The sequence below is a fragment of the Pieris rapae genome, chromosome 16 (genome assembly GCF_905147795.1).
Source record: "Pieris rapae chromosome 16, ilPieRapa1.1, whole genome shotgun sequence".
In the NCBI taxonomy this organism is placed as follows: Eukaryota; Metazoa; Arthropoda; class Insecta; order Lepidoptera; family Pieridae; genus Pieris; species Pieris rapae.
Window position 1 is genome coordinate 9,022,280 of NC_059524.1, and position 22,023 is coordinate 9,044,302.

At 33.2% G+C, this 22,023-nt stretch overlaps 1 protein-coding gene across 1 annotated transcript in view; it reads left to right on the forward strand.

Annotated features, from left to right (window-relative positions):
• The window catches only part of LOC110996844 (leucine-rich repeat, immunoglobulin-like domain and transmembrane domain-containing protein 2), a 90,791-nt gene extending 69,031 nt beyond the window's left edge, over positions 1–21,760 (forward strand). The window contains exons 4-5 of the mRNA XM_022264712.2: positions 13,764–15,269; positions 20,116–21,760. Coding sequence (XP_022120404.1) covers positions 13,835–15,269; positions 20,116–20,801 — 2,121 coding nt within the window. The 5' untranslated portion in view covers positions 13,764–13,834 and the 3' untranslated portion in view covers positions 20,802–21,760. The remainder of the gene's footprint in view (positions 1–13,763; positions 15,270–20,115) is intronic.
• Positions 21,761–22,023: the final 263 nt, after the last annotated feature.

Below are 22,023 nucleotides of genomic sequence, written 5' to 3' on the forward strand. Positions count from 1 at the left end.
CTCCGAAACGGCTTGACCGATTCTCATGAATTTTGTGTGCATATTGGGTATGCCTGAGATTCAGACAACATCTATTTTTCATCCCCCAAAATGTTAAGGGTAGTCCAACCCCAAATATATTTATTTATTTTTATATAATATTTTTTTTTATCAACTGTATCAACAGCATTAAAAAATACATACAACCCTTAATTTTCAACCCTCTACGATTAACCCCTATTTTTTATTATAAATGGTATACATGGCAAAACGATGTTTGCCAGGTCAGCTAGTTACATTATATTATTACATAAGGCAGGAGATTTTTATTCTTCATCATTCAAAGCAGACTGAAAAGGAATTCAATTTAGATTCTATAAAAATCTCATCTACGCCGTAGTGTCCACTGAAACGGAAACACTTTGTTCATTTTTGGAGTTTCGTGACGCTATTCTGAAACAAATCAATACAGGTGCTTGATTTATAGGATTTTTGATTTTCATAAAAATGTTGATGTCTAAAGCACTAAAACTAGTATTTAATATTATTGTATTTCGGAATTTTTCTGCAGAAACCCTTCACCTAAATAAATACAGATAATACAACTACAGCTGTGATACTTTTTTGACATTCAACACCTTTTGTCTTCAGTCACCGTGACCACGTACGCTGTAAAGCATCGGATAAATTTAAAATTATGGTGATAATTATTAGTTTACAATATTACATTCAATCCGGTAAAAAGTATTTTCTTTAGTATTTAATATTACTTCGCTACTAGAACATTTACCTACATAATGATAATGAAATAAATCAGTTGGCACTACAGCCTTGTTTTAGGCCTGGCCCTCAGATTTCTGTATCTGTTTCATGAGCATTTGTCAATACTATATTATAATTGGGTATTATATTATTATTTTGGGTCTGAGGCAATCCGGTTTCTTCGATGTTAACTTCCACCGTTTGAGCGAATGTTATATGCGCACTTAGAAGGTCCATTGGTGCCCAGGCGGAATACCTCAGGGACGAGAGTTGTACGCTGGTACCACTAGGCCAACATTCCTTATTTAGGGATACCACCGTGCGTGTGATGGGCTGAGGTGGTTTTAGTGGGTAGGGTCTCGCTACCCCTCTGAATAGCAGAGGGTTTTGAGTGTAGATCCAGCTCCACAGTCCCCGCGTTAAGTTCGATTCTTGATGCGGGCCTGCAGAAGTGCATTTCCACCTCATAAAAAAAAAAAAAAAAAAGGGATACCACCGTATTGCCAGAGGGCTCGTTCGTTACCGGCCTTTTAGTAATTGGTACGCTCTTTTCTTGATAGAACTTTAGTCGAATTGGTTCAGACATACATCCATTGGCCATTACCACCACTGGTGCGCGGCAAAATTTAAAAAAAAAGCTCCGATGTCAAACGATTGGAAAATCGTATTCTGTTTCCACGTCCGTTTATAAAACTTAGCTGCATTCCAAACAACATATTAATATTAGCTTATACCTACTATAAATAATTGTTTCAAGTTTTAAGCAACACAAATTAATACCGTTTTTTTTCCAAAATAAACTTTTTAGTTTATCGTACGGAGACTTAACAGAGTCAAGTATTTGACCCAAAAATCCTAATGAGAACTTCAACTACAGAATGAGCCATTAATACTTTAAGGTCTACCCGTAGGTATGATATAAAGGTACACGACGGCATTTCGGGACATTAACCGAGATTAAAACGATGACGGTGGAAGGGTTAATTTAATATCAGCCCGGTATGCGGGGCTGATAACAAGTTTTGGGACATTTTTTAAATATTTTCCTTGAAATGTAAAACGCTAGGCTTTGTGATTTCATCTGCGTAATTCTGAAGGCAAATTTAGCCGCGCACCACCACTTTGTGGAACCAGCTACCCACTGAAGTATTTCCGAACCAATTCGACTTATAGTCATTCAAGAAAAGAGCATACCAATTCTGATTGGCCGGCAACGCACTCGCGAGCCCTCTGGAATTTGGAGTGTGCGGCGTCTGCCTTAAGATGAACCTCAGGCCCATTTGCTCTTTAGTCTATGTTAAAAAAATACTGGTCTAAAACTGCCATAAAAACTCTTAGCTGTGGAATTTTGGACCACAACGGTCGATAATGATGATATATAAGAATCAGTTTGATTTAGTATTTTGTGTATACAGTTGATCATTCTACTGAAATTCTGCTAAAGGTTTTTCTCGTAAATGAAGCTAACGAACCAGATGTATGTTTTATCCACATTAAATCATTATTCTCCAAATCAGAGATAAAAGAATAATAAACCTCATATTATAGCATTTATTAGCACAACGTTACAAGACTTTAAAGTGAATTCTAAATATATTCCGCTCTTGAATCCAGCGTTCAAAATCAAATTTACAGAATCGTAACGGGAAAGCGAAGAGATCCATATTTATTCAAGAGAAACAATTTTCTCAAACGATAACTAAGTTAGCGAAGAATAAGCGTGGAAGTTTTAGTTTAAAAACTAAAATGCAAGTGCAAAGTATTAAAGATTAACATAACGCTAAGGAGTAAGAGATAAGTTAGCGCGTCATTCATTAAAACTGTATGAAGATTTGTTTTATGAGATCTTTCATGGATGGATGGAATGGATGTCCTATGTGCGGATTTAGCATTCATCGGTGAAGGAAAACATCGTGAGGAAACATTGCTTGCCTTAGACCCAAAAAGTCAACGGCGTATCTCAGACACTGGAGACTGATCACCTACTTGAAACAGAGCTAAAAGACGATTGTGGCATCACTGATTAATTTATTAAATACACTACCTATTATAAGTACGTTTGCAGTGGGTACATAAAGTATGAAAACGAACGGTGCCACCGTTTATAACATAAAGAAAAACAAAACAGTGATTTAAATTTTCGTGTGTAATTAGGATATTTTATTAAGACAGGACGGCACTGAGTAGACTGAACACATATGGTCGAAGCACTTTAGTCCGCGGTACCATGGTAGCGTCTACCCGTTCTTACCGGTTTAACAAATCTTTGTACAGCAATTAATTCGTAATTGTTAATTATGGTAAACGATTGGTAGACTCAGTTTTCATATTTAGTCTCTCATTGGGTTCTGCTTAAAGTCCTAACTAAGCCAGCCTGACTCCTTCATAAGCACTGAAAATGGGCACTTTTGACGGAACGAGCTTCGAGGATTTCTGGACGTTAACCACAGCCACGCATTCCAGAACTACGTGGGTGACAGATTCCTCTGCGCTGAAACAACCGCTCCACATGAGAGTGTCTGTCATTTAACTGTATATATAAAAGTATTATTTAAATGTGTATATGTCGCATCATCGATAATATCGACTAATACAGTTTCTATATCGTAATAAAATAATTATCATAAAGCGTTGTTTAGAGCTTAAAACCGATTCATAGGCATCGAGGCAATACCAGTTGTCGTCATCTATTCGTCTCGCCGACTTTGCGGCGTCAGCCCTTTGTTACAGTAGCTAGTTAAGAAGTAGAAACTAGTTGTATTTGAAACATCCATCAACGCACTTTGCGTGTCGATTCTAATAAGGCGAAGCTGTGAGAGTGCCCATGAGCGGCGGTATTAGTAAGTAACATCAGGTGTTCTACCCGTATGCCTCCTAAATAATTAAAATAATAACTACTGTAGGTAACTTTAAACAAATAGGATAAAAAGTAAAATCTTTATATTTGAGTCTCATCTTTCAGGTTTGGCTGGTTACAGCAATTTAATTTCATTCCAAATGATAACTTGTTTGATGCAAACGTACCCTTTTGAGCCCTTAAAGTAGCAACTAGGCATTTAATTTGCACAAATGACGTCACACATCAAAATGTAACAAGCAGACATGTTCAAAGCAAAAGAACAAAGACTGTTCCACAAAGGTGCCACATTCCGACATTCTGAATATCATTCAGAGCAACTTCTAGATAGCGTTTCGCTGCTATTCCGGGGATGCGCGTTTGCTATTTTTCTCGTGTGTTTGTCTGCGTCTATTATCATGATTTAATAGCACATACACTTCTCAATTAATAAGTATCTACCTATCTAAAACAATTATTTTTAATAGATGTTATCACGTAAAATTATCGTCCGTAATTCGACCATACAGACAACACTTTTTTTATGTAAATCGAACCCAAAAACACTTGAAGATATTATTGTCGTTTTATTAACATAGCCCCGGAGTTGGTATCGGTACTAAAACTAAAAGATGTAGGGTTTTTGCAGAAATTGCTTACGGTGTCTCTTGATGGTGATCGGTTGCTCCATTTTCGCGGATTGTTTGTATTGAGATTGAGATAGAAATCTCAATCTCTTTTTCTACAGCTGTAATACTTTTTTGACATTCAACACCTTTTGTCTTCGGTTACCGTGACCACGCACGCTGCGTGGCAAACGCATGCGAAACGTTGGATAAATTTAAAATTATGTTAAATAATTATAAGTTTACAATAGTACGTAGCTTCAATCCGGTAAAAAAGTGTTTTCTTTAAACCTTAAGATACGTTCGTTTATTTCTAAGACACAGTCAGTTTCAGCGTATCGTTAAAAGTGAGGTAACGATAAAATAAATTTCTTACATCTATTTCGTAGATTACGGTAATAAATCTTGGTTTAATTTTTTTAAGTTAGTTTTTGTCGATGGCATTTATTTATGGCTCAGTAGGCGAAGTTAAAAATTGTAAAATATAAAGAATGCGTTCTGTCAAAAATGACAATACGATCCGCCGTGTACGCTGATCCTTACAAGATTAAACTCAACCGGGTCATAACCGGGTTATTATTATTATTAATATATTATTATATCAACTTGACACTTGACACAGAGTCATTAACAGTTTTTCCTAAGAGCAACAAATTAGGTTAAAACTCGTATAATGAATGCAAGTTTCTTCCCGTTCTGTTATGCAAAACCCGCCTCGGGAATTATACGTGAGAAAAATAATTAACATTTTCATTGTTAAGCATCTTGCTAAGCGCTTACTTTAAACTTATAAGTACAACAGTATTTTACTTGCCTTAAGTGATTTTCAGCGCATTTAATGTTATAATTTTGGTTCTGTTGTTCTATTGTTTAATATGGGTTCTACTACACGTTAGATGTTAAGGTACCTCGCTAAGTAACATTATCAACTCAGGTGCCAAGTTGATTTGTGCATGTAGTAAGATATATTGTGATATGAAAATATACAATTTTTTGTAACATAAATCACAAGAACTGCACAATATTGTGCATATCTATCGAGAAATAATGTAATTTATGATGAGCATTTATTTGTATTATTTGTCAAGAATCACCTGTTAGTAATAAAATATGTTTTAAAGATAATTTGAACAATTTTTATCATCCTTAACAAAGTTTTCTCTTTACACAAGTAAAGAGAAGACTTTGTTAAATTGACGTAAAGAATAATGTGTTATGTATTTTTGCTTCTGCACCCTTGTTACCCCATTTTAAGTCTTTTTTATTGGGTTATTAGCCGCACTATTTCCACAGAGGCAATAAATCAGGCGTAGAGACCGTGACCCAAGCCATTATTAAGAACATAATAGACTTGACTTTTGGAATCGCTTAAATGCTAATGTATAAATAAATCCTAAAACTCGACAAATCAATGAGTAGTATTAGTAAGGTACTTTACTATGCATAAATAATAAATATAGTCCACTTTTGTGATTTCATTTTTGCAAAAATAATACATATTATAATACTATAAATCAATTATTTGAATGTCTTTTGCGCCTAATTGGAAGAGTTGTGTGTAGTGTTATTAATTAAATATTAGTTATGATAATGATACCATGGTTTGTCGTTACATATGGATCCTTTTCTTATTAATAATATCGTTTTTAAATTTATTTTGTCGAAAGAAAAGGAATTATTAAAAAAAATTGTATCATGTATCTAATCGATATATATTAATTGCAAAGCAAGTGGTACATTTAGATCAAAAATCCGCACATAGCCTAAAAAATAGGCACAAAAAGCTATTAATTTTCATAATGTCATATAAAGAACATTAACATAGTGTCATAATACGTTGAGTGATTTTATAATTATATTAAATTATGGTTTGAATACTCGCCCATTTCTATAAAGGCTCCTGCTCTATAGACATTTAATCACCTTTCCCTTGAAATCATTACACGGCAGGGATAATTTCTACGAAGGTGATTAAATAGCCAATGGCCATGGCGTTATTTTTTTAATACAACGTGGTGTACCTTGCAGTCACCCAGAGCCGTGTTTTATCCCTCGCTATATACAAGCAAGTATCTTTAAATTTTTTGACCAATTTTGGATGCTTTTACGTCAAAACGGTCTAAATACAAAGGTCGTAAAAACATAGTATACAGCTTACAAGAGAACTACGATACGTACGAGTATAGAAGCCTATATTCCAATCTTACTTTATAATGTAAGGGATTGATAACATGCTTCAAAACTTTTCAATCTGACTAGAAACTAAAATGTTATAAAACCAAAATTCAATTTATAGAGTAGCGACCTAGTTTCCCTAAGCTCCTAGATATATTTGAAGACTTGACCTCAAAATAGAATAAGATTTTATAGTGGTTATTTATTTCACGTAACAAACACCTCAAAAATAGATAATACGTATCTCAAAGAGTGCTAAAGATCGTTTGGATCGGTTTTTAAATCAAATTTCTAAAACTATTTCGAGATTACTTTTTTCGTTATTTCGAATTGTAAAATACAGTGATGAAAGTCAAGCTCAAGTCACTTGGCCAACACCGCTCAAAGGGTGTCTGTGTGTAAATAAAATACCACGCGTAGAATACAAGACAATATAGAATTCCTATGAGTTACAAAGCGTGTTGTTCTCACGAGTATGTAAGTGCGGGCTCCTATTTTACCATGTCTCCTGCTGATAGAGGACAAATCTTTGTTTTTAATTTATTTTATTATTATTTATTACTTAAGATGTCATGTGGAACATGGTGTAATGGTTGCAGCTCCTTGCAACTGAAAGCTGGGAAGCGACAAGATTCTTGTTTTGGTGCCCATTTTCTGTCTCAGAGCCAGAGTAGTGTGTGATATGCACATTACTGGTTTTTATTACAAAGTCGTTGCTCACATATTTACAAACATCGAAACCGTAGAATATACATTAAAGAGTAATAAAAAAAACAATACAAGAGTGTCTGATATATAATAAAACAATAACAATAATTAATATGTAAAATTAGATCAGCAACCAGTTGATTTTGTCATGGCTCTATGATTGTCCTATGGAGAATCATGTTTCCAAGTATACATTACAAGCATACAATTATGGACCTTGCAGTATATAATAATTTATGGATAAACCCATCAATTCAAAAATGAACCCTACTGTTAACACCATCATAAATAATAAAAGCGAAAAGTCAATTTTCCGCAATAATTGCTACATATGCCTGACCAGAAAAAACCTTAAAAGCGTGGCTGAAATTAACAATGGCACATTGTTCGGACCGAGTGGGGTAATCACCGCATAGAATGTCAGTATTGTCCTCTGCTCGCCCCCAAATGAATATGTTTTAGCCCAAAATACTGCAAATTGAGAACGATATTTCTTTAACGGTGTGTGTTTGATTTAAATTTTTTTCGGATATTGTTTATCAAGATTTTAGAATTGTTAATATCAATACATAAAAGTTTAAATAATTTTTATATATACCGTGAGGTGTGTTCAAATAGTTTTGAGTTTAAAGGTAGTACCAGTGACTCAAGAGATGATGCTTACTGAACGAATAAGTATCGGAATAGATTAGGAAATGAAAATATCTTTATTCGTATACGTAAACAATTACATTCATGAACGTCAAAAAAACAAGTTAATTTTAAATTTACATTTACTGCCAGTTCTCAAATCAAGGGCGTAGAATGAACGAGAAGCACTGGCAATACAGTCTCCGCCACTGTTTTTAATCGCCAAGTTTCCTTACAACGTTTATAAGGAACTGCAAACATTACACCATGTTCCATATGACATCTTGAGTAGAAGAATAAAGTAAATTAAAAACAAAGATTTACAACCTCTATCAGCAGGAAGCATGTTGAAATAGGAGCACGCACTTACATACTTTTACTTTTTCTACTACGTAAATACGTGTTGTTCCCTGGCAAAATTAAAGATACACTGCCATAGAAAACAAAGACTTTAAATTTATCATCTTCTTCTCCTCCTTCTTCATATCATATTTTAATAATGATATTTTTACTTTATTGGTTTCCCTGACAGAAAGCGGTAGCGAGTGACGAGGTCGTTGAACCATGTATGACTAAAATATTCATATTATCATTTTTCACATCAAAATAATCCTTTCAAATTTCCCCTCTACAGTGTTAAGTGCAAAATGATGTTATAATTAGCGGTTAGACGTGGAGATCTCAATGAAACTGCGGTCAAAATTAAACACGAAATATTGGATTTTATGTTAGGTTTTTATATAGGTACTAATGACGTGCTTTAATCACAAAATAACTATAAAGTTATTCATAATTTCAATAGCATTTTATGAAGTTATTATAAGCTTACAGCGGCGTACTTCTTAAAGTTTTATTTACAACGAAGAATTTGACTAAAATCTTTCCGCTGAAATATATCTAATCAAAGACACCGCGAGCGAACGTCGCCGCTTCTACGATCGTCTGTACGTTCGTAAAATCGTAAATCCTAGATTTGAAATAGAAATTTACATGTAACAAATAATAACAAAAAACGCCCATATTATCTATTATTTATAAACAAGGAAACGGCAGGTCATATATCTAGAAGATCTCCCCTTCTGGGGAGACATCTTCTTCTGATATAGGCTTTCTATTTATGCCCATTATGTTCTATCTTGTTCTAGCCTGCTCTTATGCAGACCATACAACTATCTTTTTATGTGACCTGCCTCCATTTCCCTTTTAAACTTATAATACATACACTATCTATATAATATAAATAGTAGGTTTCTGAACAAGGTTTTAGAGAAAAAAAATTAAAATAAAATTTACTGTCAACATTTTGCGTAAACAGCCTATATGGCTGTAGGTAATAATTGCATAAGTATTTTTATTATATACAATTTTCACGTTTATATATATAGGATATATGCAACACATTTCTCAAATAGTTTGCGCTATAACGATAACGCAGAAGTCGTTTTATCAAAAGTCACTCTCAATAAAAGTGATATATGTAAAAAAAATCCAGTTTATTGGCCATAAAACGACATTGTCTACTTTTAGGAAAAGTCCCTTTAAACGCCGATTACGAACGAGATTTGGAAGTTTGGAAGTTAAATCGGCATAACCGTCGTAAAATTTTCGGAAACAAACTTCTAAGTATCTTTAATTATAAGGAAGGTAATATAGCAATGAAAATACACAATTCATTGGCCACACTACAAACTAAGGTCGCACACATTAAGAGCTGTTAACACTAAAATTGATTAAGCTATCAAATTGCAATAAAAAGAGAATCCAATTTACACAATAATTTATCGAAGAGCCGATTTAAATGCTATAACTTTTGCAATTAATTACGGGAATGCTCCAAAGTCATTATTGTTCTTTTGTATTAATTTATTAAGTATAAATGTTTCGATAATCTGCTATGAACATTTTGAATATTTATTTATGAAAGTAAACACATCTTGTATAGTGCTATATCCACAGTATATGTTTCTAGCTTTTCTATAATATATGACAATTATAGTAAACATAAATGTTATGTCCACTTTAGCTTTTTTATATAGAACAGGGGGCAAACGGGCAGGCCACCTGATGTTAAGTGATACCGCCGCCCATGGACAATGCCAGAGGGCTCACGAATGCGTCATCTCGCAAATCTCTCAGGGACCACCTACCTATCTCACCGGGAGTCGATTCCACAGTTCGCTTGTTCGCAATAGAAAATGACTTGTAAAACGGACCGTGCATTTCCAGTCATCAAGGTGATTGATTTAAGATCTAAAAGCTTATTTTAATATAAACTATATTTAACACCTGGCATCCAAATTCCACCAGCGAAATGCTGACATAATAAAGACATTTTAATAACGTGAGCTGGAATTCCCTGGGGTACCTGTCTGGCTCCATACTTCGCGGTTTTGGTACATATAAATTCATGTTTCAGTTACCCTAGAAACCTAGCTTTAGTGTGGATATTGTGGAATTTGAATTGACTGTGCTGTCTTAGTGATAAATATCAATTACTTGAGCAATATATATGTTCTGTTGGAATATATTGAAATTGCTCTATTCCCACTGTTTAATTAAATATTGATCTTTGATATATTAACTGCTTCTTAATGAGTTTATGGATGTTATGTGTAAAATAATTTAATAGAAAGAAATTTATTGTGTTATTTGATGACATAAAATATTATCTTGACAATATGCCTTAAATATATTTTTAAAAAATGAAACGGCTTTACGCTCAGACTAATCGTAAGCAAAAAATTATATCAATAAAAATCAATCGCAAAATATGTTCCAAAGCTCGAAGATCAGCCATCTTCGTTTGATTGTTATTCTTATTAATTTCTTGCACTCTTAAGAAGATTTTAGTGGAGGGAATGATTGAAGATAAAGAAAATTTTTAGTAGTATTTACTACTGAGGTTTTTATTCCGGAAAAGCGAAGAGCTTTCGGGTAGCGTAGCAAAATTTTCTATATGTTGGAATGTAGGTACTAAAGCTTAAGTAAAAAAAAATATCTAAGGGGAAAAGAAATATGCGGAGGCAGTGTTCAATAAATTTGACAATGTTGGTCTTAATATAGGAATCTTTAATAGATTTTTATTACTTTATATTAAACGTCCACTAATTATGGACAATCAAAATTCATAATTTAATAAACTACCATAAATTAATGTTAACAAAAATGTGCATATTAAAAATCTACGTAACAAGACAAAGTACCTGCTGCAGATGAAAAATACTTTAGTGAGTAGCTGGTTCCACTTAGTGATGGTATGCGGCAAAACCTACCATACTAAACGCTCAGTTGTGGAACAACGGATGTGAAGGTGATACGGATGATACGGATGTAAAACCCTTGTTTTTTTTTGGACGCAGAAGGCTTATCTGATGTCAACCACTAAAATAGACGCAAAATAGGCTTTGTAAGCTCTTATCTCAAAGGACGCTTGTTGCATTCATTTGGATTTAGACTGGCAGTCGGATCCCTTGCAGTTAGGATTTCTAGAATTATTTTGTAAAACAAATAGTTATTATCTTTTTATCTGTCTATTTGCAAATCACAAATATTTACAATATTCTTAACCTTAACGTAGTAATAATAAAAAATCATAAATAAAAAATTGAAACAAATTTAATTTTGTTTCACCTATAATGCTGGCAATTCCTCGCTGTATTCCGATACTTTTTCATTCAGCGAGAAAGTTGACTTGGGGAGACTGGTAGGTGCTATCTACCAGACACCAACTTAAATCTTTAAATAGTGCCTGTGCACTTGAACCCAATGTATCAAGAGTCTCAACTCCAAAGGAAACTTTATTAGCGTTTTATTTACTAAGGGCCTGTTTCACAATGTATGGATAAAGTGCCAAATAGCCATGCAACACATAAATTATTCGAAAGATAAAAGTTCCAAATAAGATACTTCGAATTTCATGACGTATAGCGCTATTTGACAGTCGTGACAACGCAAAAATACTATTTATCGTACCAATAAGTAACAAATAGCTTATTTGGAACTTATCCGGACATTGTGAAACAGGCCCTAAATATAATAAGTTATATGTTAATATAGTTTGACTACTAGATATCCTTTCAGTTAATATCAAGGCCAACGACACATTTCGTGTGAGTTATCGCGTGTGGTAACATTCGTGTGTGAAATATCCATAAAAACATCACGTTCCTTTGCTTTTATTATTTGATATCATGAGAAATAAAGTTTCAGACTTATTTTAAGTATATAATGACACTTGTACATCTATGGCCATAATATGATAAATGCAATTTCATTGGTTTACAGGTCAAGCGATATATTAATAAGTCGTAGTATTAATATATCGAGTGTATATCTATAAACACTGAGCTAGGTGAAACGTTATTAAATATTTTGTGGCGATACATTTTTTAAACTCGAGTTGCTCCATTTCACTATTTTTCTAAAACAAGAAACGGGTAGGAGACTCATTGATGTTATGTAATACCCATGGTATTACCTGCAGCATCTGTGTAGCTTATATTAGTTATTTTTTCCATTAGTCAAATTGGTTCGGATATAATTCAGAAACACAGTGCTCGACTTATAATTTTTTAATTATCACATACATCATCACTTATATCATGTACAATTTGAGTAGTTGGCTCAGAACAGAGTCTTCAGTCAAGTTTTTCCACATTTACAATACATATAAAATAAGTATCGTAATACAGCGTGGAAATACCGCCAGCATTAAAGGTACACTGCCAAAATACCAAAGTTTTGAAAATTGTTTTAATCTTATATTTACATTTTATGATACTTATTATTGCTATGTATGTTACGGATATTGTTAAAAATGTATATTGTGTGTAAATGCTGTAATTTATTTTTTAAGTAATAATATAAAATTTTCAATATTAAGATTATTAAAGTTTTGATAATTATAACATTGTATTACGGAGGCGATTAGGACAAAATCTAAATAAAATATTAGTTCAAAAATTAGGTCACTACTAATGAAACTTAATCTGTTAGTAAAAAGCTTAAAAAGGCGCTAGCTTTTGAAACAGCACTGAAACTCAAAAGCTCAGATTTGACTACAAAATCTACGTTAAGAAGTAAAAACCTAAATGAGCCGACCTATTCATTCAGTCGTTGACTTTACACAGTCAAATAGATATATGGTATGATTGATGACGCAGGGAAGAAATAAAATAATGTTTTAGTAAAAGTGTACCGATTCGGAAGCGCACATCACGGCGTGCCTTGTGCATAATTTATTATATTATTATTAATTAACTAATATCCACTTAAGATGTCATGTAGAACATGGTTGCAGCTCCTTACAAAGATTGAGTTGAACAAAAAACTTGGCGATTTAAAAAAACGATGGAGAGTTTATTGCCAGTTCTTCTTTTCCGTTCTATGCACTTGATTTGAGAACTGGCAGTAAATGTATAATTAAAAGTATTTAATATTTATTTCTTTATTGACGTTCATAAGTGTACATTGTGTTACCTATTTGAATAAGTGATTTGATTTGTTTTGTCTAAATATAATTTTTTTATAAATTTAGATTAGATTATGCTTAGGTAATGTGTAAAAATTATGAAGCTAGCAAATTTTGGTATAATATAATAGCCAATAAATTCATTTTATGTTAGGCACTTTTATGTAAATTAAAATAGAATCTTATTATGTTTTTCAGTAAATTATATTTATCAGTAATTACATATTCTATCTATATAAATAATTTATACAAACTAATATTCTTATTCTGTAAAAATTGCTCCATTAATCTCATCACCTTCCTTTCGAACAAGTCCCAGTTCTGTAATTTTTTGCTTTTTGAGAACGTAGATCGAGCGGTTTAAATACGTTTGATTTGAATACTTGATATTAGTTTTCCATGGATTTTCCATCAAGCGTTGGGGTGTTATCTTGATCTTGAGTGCAAACTGTACTCTATGCTACTTTGAATACACGCTATATCTTCAAGGTGAATGTTTTTCTGCCTCCTAAAACGAATAATCTCCTAAAACACTTCACATTCAATTTAAATTAATGGTTACATTTCCTTGTTCCAGATACCTTATGCTACGAAGGAAGAACATTCACCAGGAATGCATCGACACAAAGAAATGACCAACATAGCAAAATGGCTGACAAATGTTGGGAAAAATGGCTGAGGATATCCCTTATATCGCTCACCATCTCCATGACTGTCACTGACTTTACGACAGAATGCCAGCGCCCTTGTGACTGTCGGTGGCAATCAGGCAATAAGGCCGCTATCTGCTCAAACTCAAGCCTTAAAGTCGTGCCCGCCAACCTGAGTAGCGATATCCAAATATTAGATCTCTCCAATAATAATCTTCTCCAGTTACACCAAGAAGCATTCAAACGAGTAGGCCTAAGTAATCTAAAAAAACTCTTCTTAAGAGACTGTAGCTTAGAATCTATACATAAATCAGCATTCGCCACATTAGCAATTATGATAGAGTTAGATATATCTAAAAATAAAATACGATACCTTCATCCAGACACGTTCCGGAGCACCGAGAAACTAAGATTGATAAACTTAAACAATAATTTAATAGACAAATTGGAGGACGGATTGTTTCGTAACCTTAAATACTTACAGAAAGTCGAAGTGAGCAATAATAGAATCGTTCGAATCGGTACAAAAGCCTTCGTAAACTTACCGCAGTTAAAGATTCTTAGAATCGACGGTAACAATCTAAGCCACATGAAACCCGAAACTTTAATGGCATTAAGGAACTTGTCCGGCCTAGACTTACATAATAATCCCTGGCGGTGTGATTGTAATTTACAAACGTTTCGGGATTGGGTGATAAGTCACAATTTATATACTCCCCCGACTTCATGTGCGGAACCTGCTGCAATCCGCTCCAAACTTTGGAACGAATTAGATTCGTCAAACTTCGCCTGTCGGCCTACTATATTGGAGCCCTTGCCAGATTCCACGTTCAAAAGTTATGACGAAAACGTGACTCTGATTTGTAAAGTTGTCGGTAACCCTACTCCAGAAGTCATATGGAAATTTAATGGGAGAACTATTGAGCTGAGGTCGTTTGGAGAAATCCGGTATGTAGTCGCCGACAACACGCTAGATCTAATAAGATGGGTGAATCTAACGATACTCCACGCTAGGTATACTGACAGAGGAAATTACACGTGTGTAGCAGAAAACCCAGGTGGTGCAGATGAAAAGACATTGACTTTAGTGTTATCCAAGTATAGTGGAGCAGGAACCATAGCTGGCATGGAAGCAGACTCCTTTGCTATAATGGTTGGGAGTGTCACTGCGATAATAATAATTTTTGGGGCAGTTATAACTCTTTGCCACTGTACATCAAATAGCAGTGAAATGAAAAGACTGATTAAAACAGATACACGTTCATCGAATGGTGATGTACTTATAGAAGGCTCTGTTGCATCTGAGCCTGAGAAACTAGTTAAAAGTGAAATAGTTTGTAAAGCTAATAAGAAATACGATGCGACATTGACCAGCCAAGCAACAGAAATGTCGGAATTGAACAAGACCCTACTGGATAGCGATACTGTTTTAGGTAAAACATTCAATAGTTTCGTATAATTAGAAGCAGTAGAAAAATATTAATTCGTAGTTGTAAGGGGGCGTCCATAAATTAAGTGAGGTGTTTAAGGGGGAGAAGAGGTCGAGTCAAATCTCATATAATCTTACGTTGGAGAGAGGGGGGGGTCACGGCAAATATTACGCATAATTTTTTTGATTGAAAAAATAAATAGGACCCTAAAGGACCTTGTGCAACTTCCTGCTCAACATTTCACTTATTTTGTATGAAAATTTAAAAAAAAACACCTCACATAATTTATGGACGCCCCTTAATTTATATTTAATTTATTTTTTATTGATCGTGTAAAGTTATTTTTTCATTGTTAATATATTGTTCAGACATCTATGATTACACGGAAAAGCTTTTTTCTAAATATTTTACATTTATAATCATAACAATCAAATTTACAATTTTCTTAACCTATGAAGGATTTTTATTATTTTCTTAAATTATATAGTTATAATAATATAAATTAAAAATTCATGAAAAGAAAATGAAAACCTTGTGGCAGTATACCTTTAGCGCTGGCAGCATTTTCTCGCCATATTGTGTATTGCGATACTCATTGGGCGAGGAAAGCACCAGCCTGCTGAAGCTGGGGTCACCAGTACCTACCAAGCGCCAACTCAAACCTTTAATTAGCGCCACTTATTGTGAACTTGCATTGTGCTAAACCCCTCGGCCTCAAAGAGTCTCAAATATTCTTGTTCTCTCTAAGAAACAAAACCGAAGTTGGAGGAAAGACTTATTATTCTAATATTTAAGGCGTTTATAAATTAAAATAGTATAATCATATCAATCAACAAACAGAATTTATATCTACGAATATTTAGTTCTAGATTCATTATGTCTAAATACAATTTTAACAGAAAAAACAAAAAATTAAACTACCTTAGTAAATTGTCTATATAAAGCGGCACGCATAATATAATACCTACTATACTACCTATATTTACGTAACCTATAACAATAAAGTTATGTATTTTTCTACTGTGATGGTTTTTCATAAAAATTCTACATTACCCTGGAATAATGTAAATTTATACCTCCATCACAATTTTCGCTTAAGTTTTTCCGCTTTTCCAGCGCCTCGATTACATTGTTAAGTCTAGAAAAACGACTTCTATGAACTCTAAATGTATGTGGTTAAACTCCTCTGAATCGGCTTTCCCGATTCTCATGAAATTTTGTGTGCATATTGGGTAGGCCTGACAATCAGACAACATCTGATTTTCATCCACCTAAATGTTAAAGGTAATCCATCCCTATATTTTTTTTCAATTTTAGAAAAAAAATTATGATACATCATTAGTTAATACATATAACCCTGAATTTTCAACGCTTTACAATTAACCTGTATTTTTTTGTCAAAATTAAAAACTTATGTTGTGAACTCTGAGGTTTATACAGAGATAAATTCACAGAACAACCTAAAAAGATTTCATTCCGTAAACCGACTAGTCTCTGGGATAGCATAGCAAAATGTTCCATGTTGGTATGTACTAAACAGGTAGGCTCAGTAAAATCTCATTAAGGAGAAAGAAGTTCGCGGGGGCAGCTACATACTAATGTTATAAAATACCAAGATCCATTCAAATGAATATAGTTCCTTTTGTTTTTCTTTTGATATATTGCTTAAGTTCTAATTTAATCGACATCGATACACTTACACATACACATGTATGTGTAAGTGTGTTAAATTTGTGATGTCATATTTTCTTGTATTATATTTTGTTTTAGAATGTATATATAAATAAATAGTTGAATGTAAAAATAGAATTTAGGCAACATACCGTCGCCATCAGTCCATTGTTTCGGAATTTAATTATTAACAACGAAATAGACGTAATTATACCATATACAAACGTATCATTTCATAATTAGAACAAACCAACAATTTGGTTTCTTGATTATGTTCTCGAAATAACTTATTTATTACATTAAAAGAGTGACGCTACAAGATTTTTAAGTCTAAGCCTTGTTTGTGTGTATTCTGTTTCAAGATAATTTCTCATTTTAATACACTAGTAGATGATCACCCTTATGTAGCTGACACGCGCCGCGTCTTTTTGGGTTGGACTTTTAATTCGATGAGTGAATATTAAAACCGCTGGGGTTCGAACCTACTACCTCAGGTATGAGACACTGCTTTTTTACTGTAAAATAATAAAATGTAAGAATACTGATAATGTTTTCAAAAATCATTAACTGCATAAAAAAACTATTAATTATATTTGTAATTCTTACTGCGCTTTATTGTACTGTATAGGTAATTGGAGCAACCAGCCCGATCTATTGTAAATAATATTTATAATATACTTGTATATTAGGCATTACACTATAATTACGAGCTGACTGAAGCATTGTTTTGCCATATAAATATCATTACAATACTAATATTTATATTAAATAAATTGTCACCTAAAAAACATAAGAATGTGAGAAAGTAATAATCTTTCAGAGACTCATAAAGTAGGGTTATATAGGTAAAATTCCATAATTCCATTTAAGCTTTAAGTAGAAGGAGAAGAAGAAAAAGTTTGCTTAGATCAATCTGACACGAGAATTCTAGGAGGTTCTAATACTCCTCTGATAATTGATATCCAAAAGAATATAAATTTAATTTATAATTCTTTTTAAATAATTCTTCTAATATCGAACAATTTACCTCCAAAAATAATTTGATAATAGAATGAAATCGTTATCAAAGCGATTTTTGTAATGAAACTTTCTGAATGGTATAAGTTTGGAATTACTCGGTTCTTTATAGGCATTTTTCCTCGCAATTTCCCGAAAAATGGAAATCACCAGAAACTTTTCCCTTTTCATATAATTTTATTCAGTAATAAAGACAATTGCCATATATAGGTGAGATTTTTTACATTTACCCCAGAAAACAAAAGGGATAAATATAAGCATATAATATATATATATTTATATAAATATATATATATGGGTAAAACTGACAGCATGGGTCATTTAGCTAGGCGTATTGGAGCTGGTTTCCAAATCGAAGTGCAAAATTATAAGGATCTAAGTTCTTGCAAGAACCATGATTTCCGTATGTGAAAATGGAATGCCGTTCTCATATTAGGGAGGGAGTCAATCCCGAGTTTCGACCAAAATAATTTTCTCTTCGTCTGTGGAGATATTTCATAGATGTGGAGTGTGTGGAGATTGATTGTCTTGTCAGTCTTCTTTTTATCACTATACCTTTAATAATTTATTAATATATCTAATGAATATTTTTTATTTAATCCTTTAGAATATAAGAATACAGTATTTTCAATTTTCTTAACCTATAAGGTAATAATAAAATTATTAAAAATTTATAAAAAAGAAAATCAAAACAAACACGTACAACGAATAAGTATCGAGCATAAATTTATTTATTTATTGCATTTTAGAAAGATTTCCTGTATTTTAACAGAATGTAAATTATTCTTACAATAAAATAAAAACAGTACTAATAACAAATCTCCACCTACAGATGAACCATAAATATCTAAGGGTCATAGGAAGAATAAAATTGTGTATGTATAAAACTACGAAACAATTAACACATTGAAATTAAGTATGAAAAAGCAGAAGATTTAAATTTATAACTATTCTAATGGAAACAGCTGGATATGAGTGTGCGTCTCACAGACTCAAAAGATCGATGTCAAACTGGGTTGAATATTGGTTGTAGGTTAGTACTGTACACTTCGAATCATGAATGTATTTTTCCTATAGTTGGAGGCATTTTGAAAAGAGGGCGGTGTCTGACCCATAATAAATCAGCTAATTAAAAAAACTAACTAAATACAGCGAGGAAATTCTGCCAGTGTTAAAGGTACACAGGGACCAAACTATTTACATATTGTTTTTTTTTTTGTTTTTCAGTATTAGTATTTTGGCACACTTTATTCGTAATTCAATGTTTTTCAAAACCCCATCATCAAGTGTCTCAAAATAGGAGTGCCAATCGACACGCGTTTCACAACAACATACTTATGAAAACAAAAGAATTTTTCAGACAAAACTAATTCCAACCCTTTGATGTACCGTAAATTTGGAACGCCTGTTGTTTTGTTACTTCAATCAGGTTTCGGTACAAAGGACCGCAAACCTCATTAAATTTTATGGACTAAAGCACGTCAGTGTTAAGAATGTTTCATTGAAAATAGTTAGCGAGCTATAAATTATAAAGAATGTCGAGTATAATTTGACATCCTCCGTATTTCACTATTAAAATTAAGGCATTCCAGTGATATTCAAAAAGATACGAAGAATAATTGGACATAAAATAGGTCGAGTAACCAGTGGCGTTACCAAACTGGTCTTCATATTTTGTGTCTGTTTTGTGATATGTTTTAATAGGAAAATAGATAATCAGCCTTCAGTGCTTGATAGCCGTCATCTTTTAAGCCTAAGGCTTCTTTGAACGCTCATTATAAAAACCATTGGTGCACAGCCGCAGATCGAACTAGGCTAACATTGTTTCCGCTTAAAAAGTATCGTGTTTTCTTAAAATCTCTTTAAATACAATTTATTAGCTCAGTAAGATATTTTTCTTCATTGCTTTAAACTTATAATTCAATAGTAATTATATAATTTAATTTGTTAAAAACAATAAATTTGAAATTATGTTTAACACTATTAATAATATTAAACTGGTGGGGAGCTAATGGGGAATCTATCTGAACTCTGACAGAATGACCAGCGGTGTGGAACCGTCTGCCCATATAGCTAGCTGAGCCAGGGCTAATTACAACCACAGCACACACACATTTATAGCTAAAAAATACATGATGATGACAAATTCTTTTTTTCACAGCTATAGAAGAAAATCACCGACACGAGGAACTACCAATACATAAGGAGCTGTTAATAGATCGAATAGCGAAGGACCCACAGACATATCCACCAGATCTACTCTCAATACCTCTTAGATCAACCGCTCAGAGCTCTTCTTCTGCATCACATGACAGACAGAGTCCAAAATCACCCAACTACGACGTCATAAGCATCAGCCCGGCATTGTACAGCCGATTACAAGCTGCCAACATCTTCATGAGCCCAAAAGGATACGTTACATTACCAAGAAGATTACCATATGAGAGTGACTTACGACCTTTCTCCACCCTCAACGGCGTTATTCCATATTATGAAAACTTTAATACAAAGATATTTGGAGGAACCTACTACAGTTTAAATAAGAGTGATATGGATATCGGTCCTGTGAAGATGAGGTTTGAGGAAGAACCAGCGCCATCGCCAGCACCTGGAACACCTCATGCTACGATACCCAGAAACAGTGTGAGTTCCCCCAACATCCATAATCAGTTACTGGTGTCCCAAAGAGCAGAGAAGACTCTTAAAATTAATCTTGAAAATGAAGTTCTTAAGGATAGAGTGCGAGCGAACATAGTTGGTGCTAGTTTAAGAACAAGTGGACATAGGAAAAGAAATTCGTGTGACTTAAATAATTACTTGGCTGTTGATAATGCAACACAAGTGTGAAGTATGTACTTGTTGGAAGCATACAATTAAGATATCTAGCATAAATCAAAATGAAATCTAATACAAAGAATATGTTATTGTAAACGGATTTGTTGTCCTGTACAATCTCTTAATTATAAACGTCATTTCGATAAAAACAAGGCGACAGATAATCCTTTCTGCGCTTTATAAAGATTCCCGCGGATTTGCTGTGGTTTTGGAACTTGGAGCAGAGAAGAAGAAGAGAAGATGCAGAATCTAGACTCCCTTATGTGTAAATCGCATTCGATTTTGAGATAGAAAAGTTACATTTCACTCCAAGTCCTTCCGAATCTTATCCTAACTTACAAATGCTTTTCCAACTTGTACATATGATAATTCTTTACATAGAAAATGATAGAAGCCAGGAAAAAAAGTTTTTGGCTAAATATTCTTCATTAAGAATCTTATGGTGTTCGAATAAAACATTCCTATTTTTAACGATATATTAATACAGATATAATATTGTTAACATGTAAATATTAATATTAGGAAACATATAAATGAATGGAATTGTTAAAATATTTAAAAATTATATTAGTTATGTATCAATATCATTTGTTATTATAGAGCGATTCCTTAGAATTATATAGCTTGTGATATTGTTCCCCAAACTTTCTGGTTTATAACAAAGATACAATAATGGCGCGTTTGCGTTGATTGTGGTTGAACCGTTAGGTACAAAATAAATATTATGACTATTCTGACCAACCATATTAAGCTATACTCGGTAAGAAATATTTCATTAAATATTCCAGCTATCTTAGGACAAATGATAAAAAATATGGTAAAAACTGTCAGCGCTGTGCGGTCGTATTTGGGACTAAACGGAAGCATAATGAGACATTGTTTAAAGGCCGGCAACGCACTCGCGAGTCCTCTGGCATTGAGAGCGTCCATGGGCGGCGGTATCACTTAACATCAGGTGAGCTTCCTGCCCGTTTGCCCCTGTTATATAAAAAAACAGTTCCCCTGTTCTATTACGTATGTACTGCGTTAACGCATATATAGTTAGTGTACAAGTATGCGTTACTGAATAATAAATATCTTGCGGACTATATATAATAAAATATAAAGTGTAAATTTTTATATCTGTATTCAACGTAAAAACACTTCTATGAGTGTCATTGGTACATTGACATAATTTATTTAACGAGATTTCAATATTTAACAAACATTTTATTGGATTTCAACTCATCTAAAC